Genomic DNA, 15163 nt, shown 5'->3' with positions numbered 1-15163 from the left:
TTCAACTAATTTGTCAAATTCACTCTAAATACCTTTTTTCAAAAGTCTCGGTATGTTGGCTCTTTACCAGGATACTTAGTGAAATATCTTGCTTTAACACAACATTTCATCTCGCAAGTTCAAGTTCAAATTTAATTGTCATTCAACCATACAGCTAAATTAAACAGTGTTCTTCTGGGGCCAAGGTGCTCCAACTCTAGACAGGAGAGGGGTTTGTTCTGTTGTTGTTGTTTTGTTGCTTGTTATGTTATGTTTTGTTGTGTTCTGTGTTGTTTTGTTGAGCATTGTGGCCTGGGGATGTGTGGCAACATCTGTGGACTGCCCCAGCAGTCCTTTGGTTGTATTGGTTGTTAATGCAAACTGATTTTACTGTATATTTCAATATGATAAATAAATCTGCATTTAAATTGGAGTTGATTGCTTGAAATGCAGCCACATAGCTTTTTCCCTTTCTATTTAAATGATCTAACACATCCACGAATTGGCCTAGATAAAATTAAATTTACATTACAGAGGTAGAACTGCATTTGTCAATAAGCATAGAGATAACAAATTTATGAAAACAGAGAAAGTCACTGAATGACATAAGCTAAAATAGGAGATGACAAAGAGACATAGTAACTTTCAGACTGTTTTCTTGGTTTTGATTACTCTCCTGTAAGCAGATATTGGATCACTCTATTTTCTGTCTGTACTGCACTTTGTGTGGCGTGTTTGTTATGGGAAATTGTCACGTGGGTTTGCATGTCGTAGAAGTAAATGAGTATAGTTATGTATTTAAAGAGCAAACACGAAGAAATCTGCAGATGCTGGAAATTCAAACAACACACACACAAAATGCTGGTGGAACACAACAGGCCAGGCAGCAACTATAGGAGAAGCACTGTCGATGTTTTGGGCTCGGCTATACATTTTGTGTGTATAGTTATGTATTTCCGCTTTGTCTTAGTTACCGGTAGTTCAGTTTAGTCTAGTTGAGAGAGAGTTAGACGCAACTGGAGAATGATTTTTTTTTGTTGCCCGTTAATTGGAATGCTTATTTCATTAATTAACAACTGTATGTGGAACTTCCCACTTCACTGTAACTTAAAAGTACGTTTAATTTCTGCTTTTCTTCATTCTCTTGAAAGGTTATCAACCTAAAACGTTAATTCTATTTCCTCGTTGCCTGCCTGCTATTTCTGGCATTTTCAGTCTTTTCTCTTGGTATAACCTTTGTATTACCTTCTTCACTTCAGACATTTGTAATTTTCTTCTTTTAAGAGATAGTATGTTAAAAGAAACGTAAGTGCTAAAGTAAATATATTTATAATCTTGCAGAAACAGTTTCTTTCACGAATATGGGCAGATTGTGTACAGATTCTTACCTCTGGATAGGTTTTCAATGACCTCTGGATGTTATCTCTCACACTTGCCTTCATTATTTTTTCTACCTCCAGCAGCCAGTCTTCCACATTTCCTGTGGGATAGACATCTTTGAAGAGTTTAATCTCCTCTCCCTCCGCTGAGTACATATGAGTGATGTATAGGTCCTCTTGGAAATGTAACTGCAGAATAAACAGTAATAGACTAATTAAATCTGGGACTGCATGCTCTTCTTGATCTAGCAACAGTTATTGGATTATCCAAGTTGTACAACAATAAGAATGCCACATTGAAGTTTTCACATCCAGAAGGCATGTGCTTTAGGGCATCCCCACACTAATGCAGGCCACAAATTCATATTTTCAGCTACAACACAGAGTCTTGCCATCTTCAGAAGTTTTCTGATGACTCTGCCATAGTTGGATGCATCAGCAAGGGAGATGAGGCTGAGTACAGGGCGATGGTGGGAAACTTTGTCACATGGTGTGAGCAGAATCATCTGCAGCTTAATGTGAAAAAGACTAAGGAGCTGGTGGTGGACCTGAGGAGGGCTAAGGCACCAGTGACCCCTGTTTCCATCCAAGGGGGTCAGTGTGGACATGGTGGAGGATTACAAATACCTGGGGATATGAATTGACAATAAACTGGACTGGTCAAAGTACACTGAGGCTGTCTACAAGAAGGGTCAGAGTCGTTTCTATTTCCTGAGGAGACTGAGGTCCTTTAACATCTGCCAGATGATGCTGAGGATGTTCTACGAGTCTGTGGTGGCCAGTGCTATCATGTTTGCTGTTGTATGTTGGAGCAGCAGGCTGAGGGTAGCAGACACCAACAGAATCAACAAACTCATTCGTAAGGCCAGTGATGTTGTGGGGGTGGAACTGGACTCTCTAACGGTGGTGTCTGAAAAGAGGATGCTGTCCAAGTTGCATGCCATCTTGGACAATGACTCCCATCCACTCCATAATGTACTGGTTAGGCACAGGAGTACATTCAGCCAGAGACTCATTCCACTGAGATGTAACACTGAGTGTCATAGGAAGTCATTCCTACCTGTGGCCATCAAACTTTACAACTCCTCCCTCGGAGTGTCAGACACCCTGAGCCAATAGGCTGGTCCTGGACTTATTTCCACTTGGCATGATTAACTTATTATTTAATTATTTATGGTTTTATATTGCTATATTTCTTCACTATTCTTGGTTGGTGCGGCTGTAACAAAACCCAATTTCCCTCAGGATCAATAAAGTATGTCTGTCTGCCTGTCTAGACGCCCACTGTAGCTTTCAATGATGAACTTGGTGCTTGTACTGAATCAATACTCAGCTTCTATGGTGGGAGGTCAAATGGTGTGAGGAACCAGGGCAAATAGGGGTTAGGCCTTAACCCCTTGTTCAAACATTTAACTAGCTGCTGCTGACAACATTCAGCAATGAGGTCTTCCTGAGGATGCAGTCTTCAGGCATACTTCCAGAAACATGGTATTGACTATGAGGATATTGTTTTAATGATCCATAGCCATCTGAACATTGATGGAGTGGAACTCTTTCCTGTCAAAGAAAAGGTCTGACTTATTACTGGCTGCCTGTAGAGTCATGAGATGCTGCCAGTGATGGTAAATTTCAATTTTCAAGGCATTACCTGTTCTTCACTAAAATCAATGTAGATGAAACCAATTCTCTGTAATAACAAAGCATAAGTCATCACTTTGATGCTGCAGTGAGCAGTAAACTGGGAAACATGGTACAGATCTGTGTCTGCTTGGAAAGATCTATGATGAGGAGGCTGAGTCAAGGTGACAGACCTCAACTGAGAGGACAGTCCTAGAATGAGAAGGTGGCCAAGTGTCTTCCTACAGCTTTGCATATAACTCAATGTTAACAACCTTTGAAATCATACAAATGTAAATATATATTCTAATCTAAGAGGCTAATCAGTGAGTGGTATCTCTGAAGTCTCTGCAGCAGATTTTTGCAGATTAAAGTGTCTTTGCTTCCTGCCCTAATGTGACACTGAATGGCGAGTTCTGGCAAGTTCCCAATCCCTCAATTATTGTGCACTGGCCACACTATCACTAATGAGGGTCCACTGAATGAATATGTGAATTGCTGAATCCTGGACCAAACACTCAATGTTTAGAATACAGTCAACTTTGAAAGGTGCTTGAGCAGACTTCAGCAAGTTCGAAAGCTGTTTTCTCATGTTGCTCTTATTAGCATAATGTTTCTGTAAATCATGAAACATTACATGAAGCCACAGATTAATACTGTCTTTTTTTTTGTTTTAATGATACTTTTCCATGCAGATTGCATGTAGTTGTAGATTGCAAATTTAAGTCCAATTATGTCAGGAAGGCTGGAATTGTGCATTACATGATTGTGATGTCACATGTATATCAACTGCTTGGAGCAAGTCATATGCACAAATATAAATCAATTTCATTATGACAACAATATGCCCAGAAATAATTAATCCTCAGTTACTACAATCTGCTCTAGGTAAATTCAAGTCTTAATTCATCCCATTTCACAATAACTGGATTTGGAAGATTTTGAGCTAAATGAGGGACCAGTTGCTTTCTTAAAAGCAACAGTAGTCATGAACAGTAGAGGTTTAGTCTGTCAACCAAACATTTGTGGAACTCAATACAGGGCAGGTTCTGATTTTACACACATCCATAAGTTAGTTTTGTCTGTTAATTGTAAATTACACAAAAATCACGTTATGGTAACCATGGCCTGTAAAAGAATTAAAGCTGGAGATGTTGATCTTTCTCACTATTATCGTTCAGCACAAAAGCTTGTCAAAATAATCTGCATATCTCCAAATGAACAAGATACACACAAGTTGATTTGATGCCTTCCATATCTAGGGGGTTTCTTTTAAAATAAAATTAGAAGGAGCATGTAGCGACAACTAAGCATAATGGCTCAATGCTGCTGAATAAAGGAAGGAACTGAAGATGCAAGTTCAGTAACGATCTGTGATCAGCTCTGCAAGAGTACTGCAAAGTAAAGGATTTGTGAATTGAGGAATATTATACTACAGTACTGTGCAAAAGTCTTAGGCACATATATATAGCTAGGATGCCTAAGACTTTTGCACAGTACAGCATTTGTCAGCGTGGAGTGGAGAGTGAGTTTGTAAATCTGGTGGGAACAAAGGATGTTGGGAATGGACTGATGGATGGCCACATGAGGGGTGCGGGACAGGTGGTAGGGAAAGAATGCCGGGGTGTGTTTGGCACAGGTGCAATACACCCAGCCCTGAGACACCAAGCAAGGTAACTTGATTCCAGACAGTTGGTTTACTGAACATTACTGAATGTCTCTCTGGTTCTTTCTGCTCGCTCCCATCTCCCTATCCCCCACTCCTATTCTTGGTCCACAATACAGACTCTTATCAGAGTCAGGTTTATCATCACTCACATATGTCATGGAATTTTTTTTGTGGCACAATACAGTGCAAAACATACAATTACTACAGTACTGTGCAAAAGTATTAGGCACCCTAGCTATATGTATACATACGTGCCTTAGACTTTTGCACTGTACAGTACTTACGGTAACTATTTGTTGGAGACCATGTTTGAAATTGTCACTGTTGACAGGGACACTAGGTAGCTGTTTTGATTTTCCTCTGTTCCTAAGGCACACTTTGAGGACTAAATATTTTTCTTTGGAAAGATGCAAGCTTTGAGGAGAAATAATTGGGTCTATGATCATGAAAATAATTTTGCCGTAATGTAGTTATCACTAAGTATAGTAAGTTCAGATTCATGTTAAATATTCAAATATTCAAAAGCTTGGCAGTGATTTATAGTCTATATTAGAAAGTATACAAGTTTTGCTACAAAGTTGCCTTGATATCCTGTAACCTGTATGATCATTTCTATATGTTAAACAGCACATTACTCAGTTTGCATTGAGAAGGAAATACATTGCCCAAAATTCCTATGTGTGCACTAACATGTCTTTTCAATTGTAAATTAGGCAGGCAAATTGTAAAGTTAGAGTTCATACAATCCACAGTATCTGAAGAGAATGGGGATCTGGGCTAGAATCCAAATATTATAGGTCTCAATCCCTTTCTGCGCATTCAAAATTTTGGTAAGATGTTAGAGCAGTATATATGTTTCCTCTTCTGTCTACAAGCACTGAAAATGGCAGGATTGATTTAAAAACCTACTAGTTCTGCCATCCACCAACACAAACTTCAGAAAGTAATCAATTACTATTCGAACAACACACACAAAATGCTGGTGGAACACAGCAGGCCAGGCCACAGCATCTATAGGGAGAAGCGCTGTCGACATTTCGGGTCGAGACCCTTTGTCAGGACTAACTGAAAGGAAAGATACTAAGATATTTGAAAGTAGGAGGGGGAGAGGGAAATGCGAAATGATAGGAGAAGACCAGAGGGGGTGGGATGAAGCTAAGAGCTGGAAAGGTGATTGGCAAAAGTGATACAGAGCTGGAGAAGGGAAAGGATCATGGGACGGGAGGCCTAAGGAGAAAGAAAGGGGGAGGGAAGCACCAGAGGGATATGGAGAACAGGCAGAGTGATGGGCAGAAAGAGAGGAAAACAAAAGGGGAGAAAAAAACTAAATATATCAGGGATGGGGTAAGAAGGGGAGGAGGGGCATTAACAAAAGTTAGAGAAGTCAATGTTCATGCCATCAGGTTGGAGGCTACCCAGCCGGTATATAAGGTGTTGTTCCTCCAACCTGAGTGTGGCTTCATCTTGACAGTAGAGGAGGCCATGGATAGACATATCAGAATGGGAATGGGATGTGGAATTAAAATGTGCGAATAGCACCCATCACTCTGCCTGTTCTCCATCTCCCTCTGGTGCTCCCCTCCCCCTTTCTTTCTTCCTGGGTCTCCCGTCCCATGATCCTCTCCTTTCTCCAGCTCTGTATCACTTTTGCCAATCACCTTTCTGGCTCTTAGCTTCATCCCACCCCCCTCCGGTCTTCTCCTATCATTTCGCATTTCCCCCCTCCCCCCACTATCAAATCTCTTACTATCTTTCCTTTCAGTTAGTCCTGACGAAGGGTCTCAGCCTGAAACATCGACAACGCTTCTCCCTATAGATGCTGCCTAGCCTGCTGTGTTCCACCAGCATTTTGTGTGTTGTTTGAATTTCCAGCATCTGCAGATTTCCTCGTAATTGCTATTCAAAAGTGACTTTTCGTAAGAAAGTATCAGTCTGTCTTTGCCATCGATAACCCTCTGCACCTGTCAATGAATTAAGCTTCAGTTTCAGTGTTCTTATCAAAATGAGTTACCATAAAAAAGCACCGTTAATGGTGAGTGGACCTGTCCCTTGACCTTTGAGTTTTGGCAAGATAATTCTTTTAGCAGGAGAAAGTTCCATTGAATACAATTGCACTTTTGGAAATGTACCAAGCAAGCTGGAAAAATTCCCAACATATCCTACTGTACTACATATTCCAGATTATCACTCGGAAGCTAATCTTAGAATCTTTTTATAAAAATTTTGCTTTCTGTAGATATCTTCATATCCTTCTTAATTCAGAAGTGAGTCAATTACTATCTGCCATTAATTACTATATAATAGTTAAGACATTTTCTCCATCAGAAAAATCAGATGTAAGTTGTGGGGTATAATGAATATATTCAGTTTCAGCAAACAAGGATTAGTGACAGGAATTTCCAAGCAATCCATAATATTGTTGGAGTAACAGCCCTTTTGCTCTCCCTTAACTCTCATCTCAGATGTGTGGCATTTTAAAGAAAAAATTCTTATAACAAATATTTTTGATGGCTTTTTAATTTGGCCCTTCTGTGTATACTAGAAACTAGGTATGGCTTAGAAACTAATTTTGAGTCACACAATAGGATTTTATCTGCGATCCAAATGAAATTCATTCATACAAAGAACTCTTTTTGGTACAAGCAGTGGAAAATCACTGCATAAGCTTAGAACACTGTCTTTTTATAGTCTTCCTTTATGACTTACACGAGCAACGTTCTCAAAACACTTGCGCAAGTGAGGTTGAACAGCAGTAGGATCTTTAGTTTGAGACAAGATTTCGAGCAGTTCATCATCTGATAGAAAGTAGAACCTGTATCAAAAAGAATGGATTCATATTCAACACAGCAAAAAATCATCAATAAATCTTAGTCTTTTTTTTTAAACACAAGAAAATCTGCAGATGCTCAAAATCCAACTCAACACATACAAAATACTGCAGGAACTCAGTAGGTCAGGTAATGAATAAACAGTTGATATTTTGGGCCAAGACACTTCTTCAGGACTGGAAAGGAAGGGGAAAACACCACAGTTAAAAGGTGGGGGTAGGGGAAGGAGGATAGCTAGGAGGTGAGGCCAGGTGGATGGGAAAGGTTAAGAGCTAGAGAGGAAGAAATGTAATAGGAGGAGAGAGTGGATCATGGGAGAAAGGGAAGAAGGTGAGAGGAGGTAGAGGCCAGAGTGGGGAATAGAAGAAGAGGGAAGGGGGAGAGATTTTTTTTACTGGAAGGAGAAAATGCTGGAGGCTAACCAGACAGAATATGAGGTGTTGCTCCTCCATCCTGAGAGAGGCTTCATCACAGCAAAAGAAGAGGCCATGGATGGATATGTTGGAATGGGAATTGGAATAGGAATGAAAGTGATTGGCCACTGGGAAATTCCATTTTTGGTGGCTGGAGCAGAGGTGCTTGACAAAGCCATTGCCCAATTTATGATAGGTCTCACAAATGCAGAGGAGGTCACATTGGGAGTACCAGATACAACAGATTCGTAGGTGAAGTGTTGCCTCGCATGGAAGGACTGTTTAGGACCCAGAACGGAGGAGAGGGAGGAAGTGAATGGGCACGTGTAGCACTTTGGCCGCTTACAGGGATAAGTGCCAGGAGGGAGCTTAGTGGGGAGGGATGAATGGACAAGGGAATCATGAAGGGAATGATCCCTGTAGAAAGAGGAGAGTCAGGGGGAGATAAAGATGTGTTTGGTGGACCCCTTTGGAGATGGCAGAAATTGTGGAGAATGATTTGTTGGATGCGGAGGATCATGGGATGGTAGGTTAGGACAAGAGGAACTCTACCCTTTGTTAAGGTGGCGGGAAGATGGAGAGAGTGCAGATGTCAGGAAATGGAAGAGATACCGATGAGGGCAGCGTCAAATGTGGAAAGGAAAGCCTTATTTTGGGAACAAATGCATTGGAGACAAGGGAACTGAGAAAAGGGAATAGCATTTTTACTGGAGATAAGGTGGTAAAAGTTTTAGTCAAGAAAGCCTTGGGAATCAGTGGGTTTATAAAAGATGTTGGAAGACAGTTTGTCTCCCAAGATGGAGACAGAAAGATCACGAAAGAGGACAGAGGTGTCAGAAATGGACTAAGTGAATTTAAGGGCAGGGTAGAAGTTGGAGTCAAAGTTTAAGAAACTGATGAACTCAGCATGGGTGCATTAAGCAGCACCAATGCAGCCATCAATGTAGCAAAGGAAGAGTTGGGCAGCGTTACCAGGGAAGGCTTAGAACATGGACTGTTCTACATAGCCAATGAAAAGGCAGGTATCGCTGGGGCCCATGTGGGTGACCATGGCTACTCCCTGAGTCTGGAGAAAGTGAAAGGAGCCAAAGGGATCCTCCTTCAAAGAACCGGGTTCTTTGAACCTTCTCCTCTACTGATATCTTCCATTTCTGAAAGAGAAATTGTTGAGGGCGAAGACCAGTTCTGCCAGATGGAGGGTGGTGGGGGGGAGGGGAACTGGTTGGTTCTTTTGCTGAGAAAAACTTAGAGAGCTTTAAGGCCTTTTTGATGGTGGATAGAAGTATATAGGGAACGGACATCCAATGGTGAAATTGAGGTGGTCAGGGCTAGAGATTAGGATAATTAGGAAAGTTGATTGTGTAAATGTCAGTTGCTGCTGAAGTGCACAAAGGTGATGTAATGTAGTATAATAAACAGCTTCAATATGAGAAATAATAGCAGATACTAGAAAACAGCTTAGGGAAGGAATATGGTGGTACTGATAGATAGCTTGTCAAAACCATCGCCACAGGAACAAAGTGAAATAGGGAGTGCAAACAAATCCTTGAAGGTTAATTGGTGGGGGAAAACTCAGAGTAGTAATGATCTCTGCTGTGCAGAGATTCCAGCAACCCCAAAGTCTCGTCAGCAGGCATTGAGATCCAGACAGGATGCAGTGGAAATGGCTGAGTCCTGTAAGAGGTACCGGGATCCAGTAGCGACAATGACATCTGGTCAGGTGAGGTACCCTTCAACTGTTCAGAGCAAGGATAGATGCAAACTTGTCCAGAAAAAGGTGCAAGCTGCTGAAGAAGAAATGTGTTCCACCAGGATGGTAGGAATGGGGCAGCAGGGAGCTTGGACATGGTGGGAGGTGGTGCTGAAACACAAGATCTCCTGGTCCAACATCTGGCAGGCAGAATCCCAGCACATCGAGTTCATAATCCAGGCTGTGTAAGATGTCCTGCCTAGTCCAGTGAATCTTTTTGCTTGGGGCAAATGTGAGGCACCATCATGATCTCTCTGCGTGGTACATATCCTCAGCAATTGCCCAAATGCCCTGGGAGAAGGCCGCTACTGCTGGTGCCATGACCAGGTGGTGAAGGAACTGGCAAAAAGTACCTCCTTAGCCTTTAACAACATTAGGTACCTCTGCCAACCCAGAAACCACATAGACTTTGGAGAACCTGGAGACCAACCACAGCCTCAGCCTAGATCACCAGCAGGCTTGCTCACCACAGCGACTGACTGGCAACTAAATGTTGATCTTGGCAAGCAATTAAAGTTCCCTGATCTTATTGCATCTTCATCCATGAGGCCTGGCATTGTCATTCTGTCAGAAACCTCAAAGCAGGTGGTAGAACCGACAGTTCCTTGGGAAGACCAGATTAAGTGGCGTTTGTGCATAAGAAAGCCAAAGTCTAGGAGTTGGTAGAGCAGTGTCAGAAATGGTGGTGGAAGACACGATGTGAGCCTATAGATGTGGGATGCAGAGGTTTTGCCGGCTGCTTGCTCTGCAAAGCCTATTCTCTCCACAGCATTCCAGGGGCTGCAAAGAAAAGAGCCATCAGGACAGTCAGAAGCTGCTGAGCATGCCTCCAGATGGCTATGGATCAAAAGGTATAACCTGTGGACCAGTGCTGCTGGGACACAAGCCAGGACCTGATCAACCCCGAATGAGTGAGAGTGGCTGATGTTGAAAGACCCAAAACACCCGATGACTCCAGGTTACATCACTGACATGCATCCTATGATGTATCTCAGCATCATTATGGAACAATGGTTTATTTCTACTCAAGGCACTTTGTATAATTGTGTCACCATCCAAAAGTAAATATATTTTATATTTGGAGAATATAGACAGAACAATGAAATAATTACTGTGGTTTAGGCACCTTGAATTCAACACGAGATAGTTAAGTCATCTTTCAAAATATCATAATCTATAAGAATTTTTTAATTAAAAATTGTTCAAACAAAATAATATTTAAAGTGCCACTCAGTTTTCAGGCGGTGTAAAAGCTTCCTGCTTAGAGCAATGGTTAGACAATGCAGCTGTAAAAAAAAATAGAGGAAGTAGGTTTTCAAAGCTTGCAGAGAGATTTAGGCCAGTTAGAAAAGTGGGCTGAAAGATGGCAGATGGAGCTTAATGCTGATAAGTGTGAGGTGCTACATTTTGGTAGGAATAATCAAAATAGGACATATGTGGTAAATGGTAGGGCATTGAAGAATGCAATAGAACAGAGTGATCTAGGAATAATGGTGCATAGTTCTCTGAAGGTGGAATCTCATGTGGATAGGGTGGTGAAGAAAGTTTTTGGTATGCTGGCCTTTATAAATCAGAGCATTGAGTATAGGAGTTGGGATGTAATGTTAAAATTGTACAAGGCATTGGTAAGGCCAAATTTGGAGTATTATGTACAGTTCTGGTCACCAAATTATAGGAAAGATGTCAACAAAATAGAGAGTACAGAGAAGATTTACTAGAATGTTACCTGGGTTTCAGCACCTAAGTTACAGAGAAAGGTTGAACAAGTTAGGTCTTTATTCTTTAGAGCATAGAAGATTGAGGGGGGACTTGATAGAGGTGTTTAAAATTATGAGGGGGATAGATAGAGTTTACATGGATAGGCTTTTTCCATTGAGAGAAGGGGAGATTCAAACAAGAGGACATGAATTGAGAGTTAGGGGGCAAAAGTTTAGGGGTAACACAAGGTGGGATTTCTTTACTCAGGGAGTGGTAGCTGTGTGGAATGAGCTTCCAGTAGAAGTGGTAGAGGCAGGTTAGATATTGTCATTTAAAGTAAAATTGGATAGGTATATGGACAGGAAAGGAATGCAGGGTTATGGGCTGAGTGCAGGTCGGTGGGACTAGGTGTGAGTAAGCGTTTGGCATGGACTAGAAGGGCCAAGATGGCCTGTTATTGTTGAATGGTTATATGGTTATATGAAATGTTGTCTCCAAGCCTGAATGCTTGAAACCACAGTGAGCAAAGCAGTTGGGACTTGTCTTACTCCTTACTTCTTGCCAACCATCAGTGACAAAAATTATTGTTTTTTTGAACATAAACACATACAACTGATGCTATTTAAAAACTGTTCGCTTGAAGCACAGTGTAGCATCTAACAGTCACAAAAGTGCACGTGACTGACACTAGTCAGAACCTGTTTGGCAATAGTGTCTGCCCCAATTAAGCAGCATAACATCCTAAAGAAACAAAAGGGAATCCCAGAAACATTCATGATTAGTTTTTATTCTTTAAGAGTTGCCACTAATAAGCAGTTGCCCAAATTAACTGTTGGCCCAATGAACATGAATCCACTAGACTTTATACAGAGAGCAACAGACGAAGAGTAAATTTCATTGGCTTTTCACTCAATGCAGGAACATCTGGACATGAGGATGCATACATCAGGATGCACTTCATTGACCACAGCTCTGCATTCAGTACTATCATCCACTCAAAACTAATCAATAAGCTCCAAGACCTTGGCCTCAATACCTCCTTGTGCAATTGGATCCTCAATTTCCTCACTTGCAGATCCCAGTCAGTTTGGATCTTCTCTATGATCTCCATCAGCACAGATACACCACAAGGCTGTGTGTTTAGCCCTCTGCTCTACTTGTTTAGTATTTATGACTGTGAGGCTAAGCACAACTCCAATGCCATATTTAAGTTTGCTGATGAGACCACTATGATTAGTTGAATCAAAGGTGGTGAAAAATCAGCATATAGGAGGGAGATTGAAAGTCTGGCTGAGTGATGGTACAACGTCCAAAGAGCTGATAATTGACTACAGGAGGAGGAAACCAGAGGTCCATGAACCAGTCCTCATCAGGGGATGAGAGATGGAGAGTGTCAGCAACTTTAAATTCCTCAGCGTTATCATTTGAGGATCTCCCCTGGGCCCAGCCCGTACTTGCCATTACAAAAACGTATGGCAGCACCTCTACTTTCTTAGAAGTTTATGAAGATTCAGTATGTTATCTAAACACTGACAAAGCTCTATAGGTGTACAGTGGATAGATAGTATATTAACGTGTTGCATTACAGCATGGTATAGAAACACTAATGCCCTTGAATGGAAAAGCCTACCAAAAATAGTGGATACAGCCCTGTCCATCAGGGGTAAAGCCTTCCCTTACCACTGAGCAGTGTCGCAGGAAAGCAGCATCTATCATCAAGGACTCCCATCATCCAAGCCAAGCTTTCTTCTTGCTGCTGCCATTAGGAAGGAGGTACAGGAACTTCAGGACCCACACCACCTTGCTCAGGACACTTATTACCCCTCAACCATCAGGCCCTTGAACCAGAGGGGATAACCACTCAACTTCACTAGCCCCAACACTGAACTGTTTCCACAATCTATGGACTCACTTTCAACGACTCTTCATCTCATGTTCTCAACATTTATTTATGTATGTATGTATGTATTTGCACAGATTGTTGTCTTTTGCACATTGTTTGTTTGTCCAACATGTTGTGTGCAGTTTTTCATTGATTCTATTGTGTTTCTTGGTGTATACTGTGAATGCCTACAAGAAAATGAATCTCAGGGTTGTACATGTATGTACTTTGATAAGAAATTTATTTTGAACATTGAAAAATCATCAAGAGATGCAGGAGGATGACATGGTTAAGATGAAGTTGAGTATTATTTTCTGTACTAAGTGACTGAGGCATAGAAGAAATTACTGTATTTATTAACTTTGAGGCTGCCATTATCTTTTTCCAGAACAGTACATTCCTCAAATTATTCAGTTTGAAGAACTCATGCTAGGGACCATATTTTAAAGATTTCAGAGCCAAGGGTAGGAAGGGAAATATATTTTCATCCAACAAGTAATAGAATTGTGGAGTAAAACAGAATTAGATGATATAGGATGAAGTGGATAAAGTTGACTCAAGAAACATCAGTGGATGAGAAAATGGGTAAGAGAGTTTAAACTAATGAAGAAATCAATAGTCTGGTGCAACCTGGTGCCTTTCCTCAATGCAAAAAGTAAAATGCTTTTACAAAAAAGTGTGGGAGAGAAGGTTAAGTACATTAGAAATATAGCATGCAATGAAGACTATGTCAAAATACTAAGTCAATTTTATTCCTCAAAGAATAAATAAAATCTGTAATTATATAGCATCTCCCACAATCTGATGACATACAAAAGTGCTTTAAAGCCAATAAATCCATAATGTATCATCATTAGGAAACGTGCCAGAAAATTGGCCTCGAGGTAATTGACTAAATAATCTGTTTTAGATTAACTGATCTTCAAAATTCTGTCATCAGACTTTGTTATTAGACCATAAGATATACCGTTTGTAGAAGCAGAACTAGGCCGTTCTAATAGCTCCATTATTTCATCATGTCTAATCCATTTTTCCTTTTGCCCCCAATCTCCTGCCTTCCCCCATCCCCATTCATAACAAAGAATGGAATCTGGTTGATCAATACAATATCACTTTCCTCATGTCTCAATGTAAATTTTATCACTGACCTAAAAATCTTTCTGTTCCTATTCGGAAGCACAGAAAAAGCATAACATGGTTAATACTGCTATTACCATAAGACATTGAAGCAGAATTAGGTCATTCAGTTTATTGACTCTGCTCTGCCACTCTATCATGGTGTTTGTGCAGGTGGAATCTTTATTCTCTCAAAGTGCTTGCTTTAGCACTCACAAATGTTCTTCCCTATATCACTGATGCACAGCTGCCAGCATTAGTGATGCCTTGTGATCCAGCCCATAATGGGGCACATCACACATAAACCATGCACAGAATAGTGCCCTATGTAGATTAGCTAAAATATAACTCAGAGAGGAGAGCAAGCATGAAAGGGATTTGAGGACCCCAGTGGAATATATATTTAGGAGAAGAAATGGGTGCATGAGTCCACAGAAATCTTTCAGGTCTAAACTTAGGAAGCCCTGGAAAACAGTTGTTCTGGAGATCTCTGCTAGGAGTAAGATCTTTTGCATAATCAGTTCCTGGTTAGCTTCATCCTCTGGCTGAAGTAAAGTAGTTGAAGCCTTGTTTCCTTGAGAATAGAGTTAGTACAGCATGCAACAGCAGTGAGGTGTTGCATAGATCAGTGGCCTAGAAGCTAACGGTGACTGTGATCTTGACTTCGACAATGATAAGAGTCCATGAGCCAGTGTTTGAAATCACATGAGCTCAAAGGTCTAATTGGTAAAATGCATCTTATGTAGTTATGAGGCTGAATCATTGGATGGATGATTTATAACCCAACTTCATGTCTTTGTAGAGATTGTTAGGATTGTTCCGAGCAATTGTT

The 15163-nt window shown here is 40.9% G+C and overlaps 1 protein-coding gene across 1 annotated transcript in view; it reads right to left on the bottom strand.

Moving 5' to 3' along the window:
• The window catches only part of dnah1 (dynein, axonemal, heavy chain 1), a 367482-nt gene that overhangs the window by 227823 nt on the left and 124496 nt on the right, over positions 1-15163 (bottom strand). The window contains exons 24-25 of the mRNA XM_073072534.1: positions 7351-7456; positions 1368-1547 (exon numbers count right to left, since the gene is read on the bottom strand). Of these exons, the coding sequence (XP_072928635.1) occupies positions 1368-1547; positions 7351-7456 (286 nt within the window). The remainder of the gene's footprint in view (positions 1-1367; positions 1548-7350; positions 7457-15163) is intronic.

Source organism: Hemitrygon akajei, chromosome 19 (assembly GCF_048418815.1).
Source record: "Hemitrygon akajei chromosome 19, sHemAka1.3, whole genome shotgun sequence".
In the NCBI taxonomy this organism is placed as follows: Eukaryota; Metazoa; Chordata; class Chondrichthyes; order Myliobatiformes; family Dasyatidae; genus Hemitrygon; species Hemitrygon akajei.
This window is presented reverse-complemented; position numbering and strand designations above follow the sequence as displayed.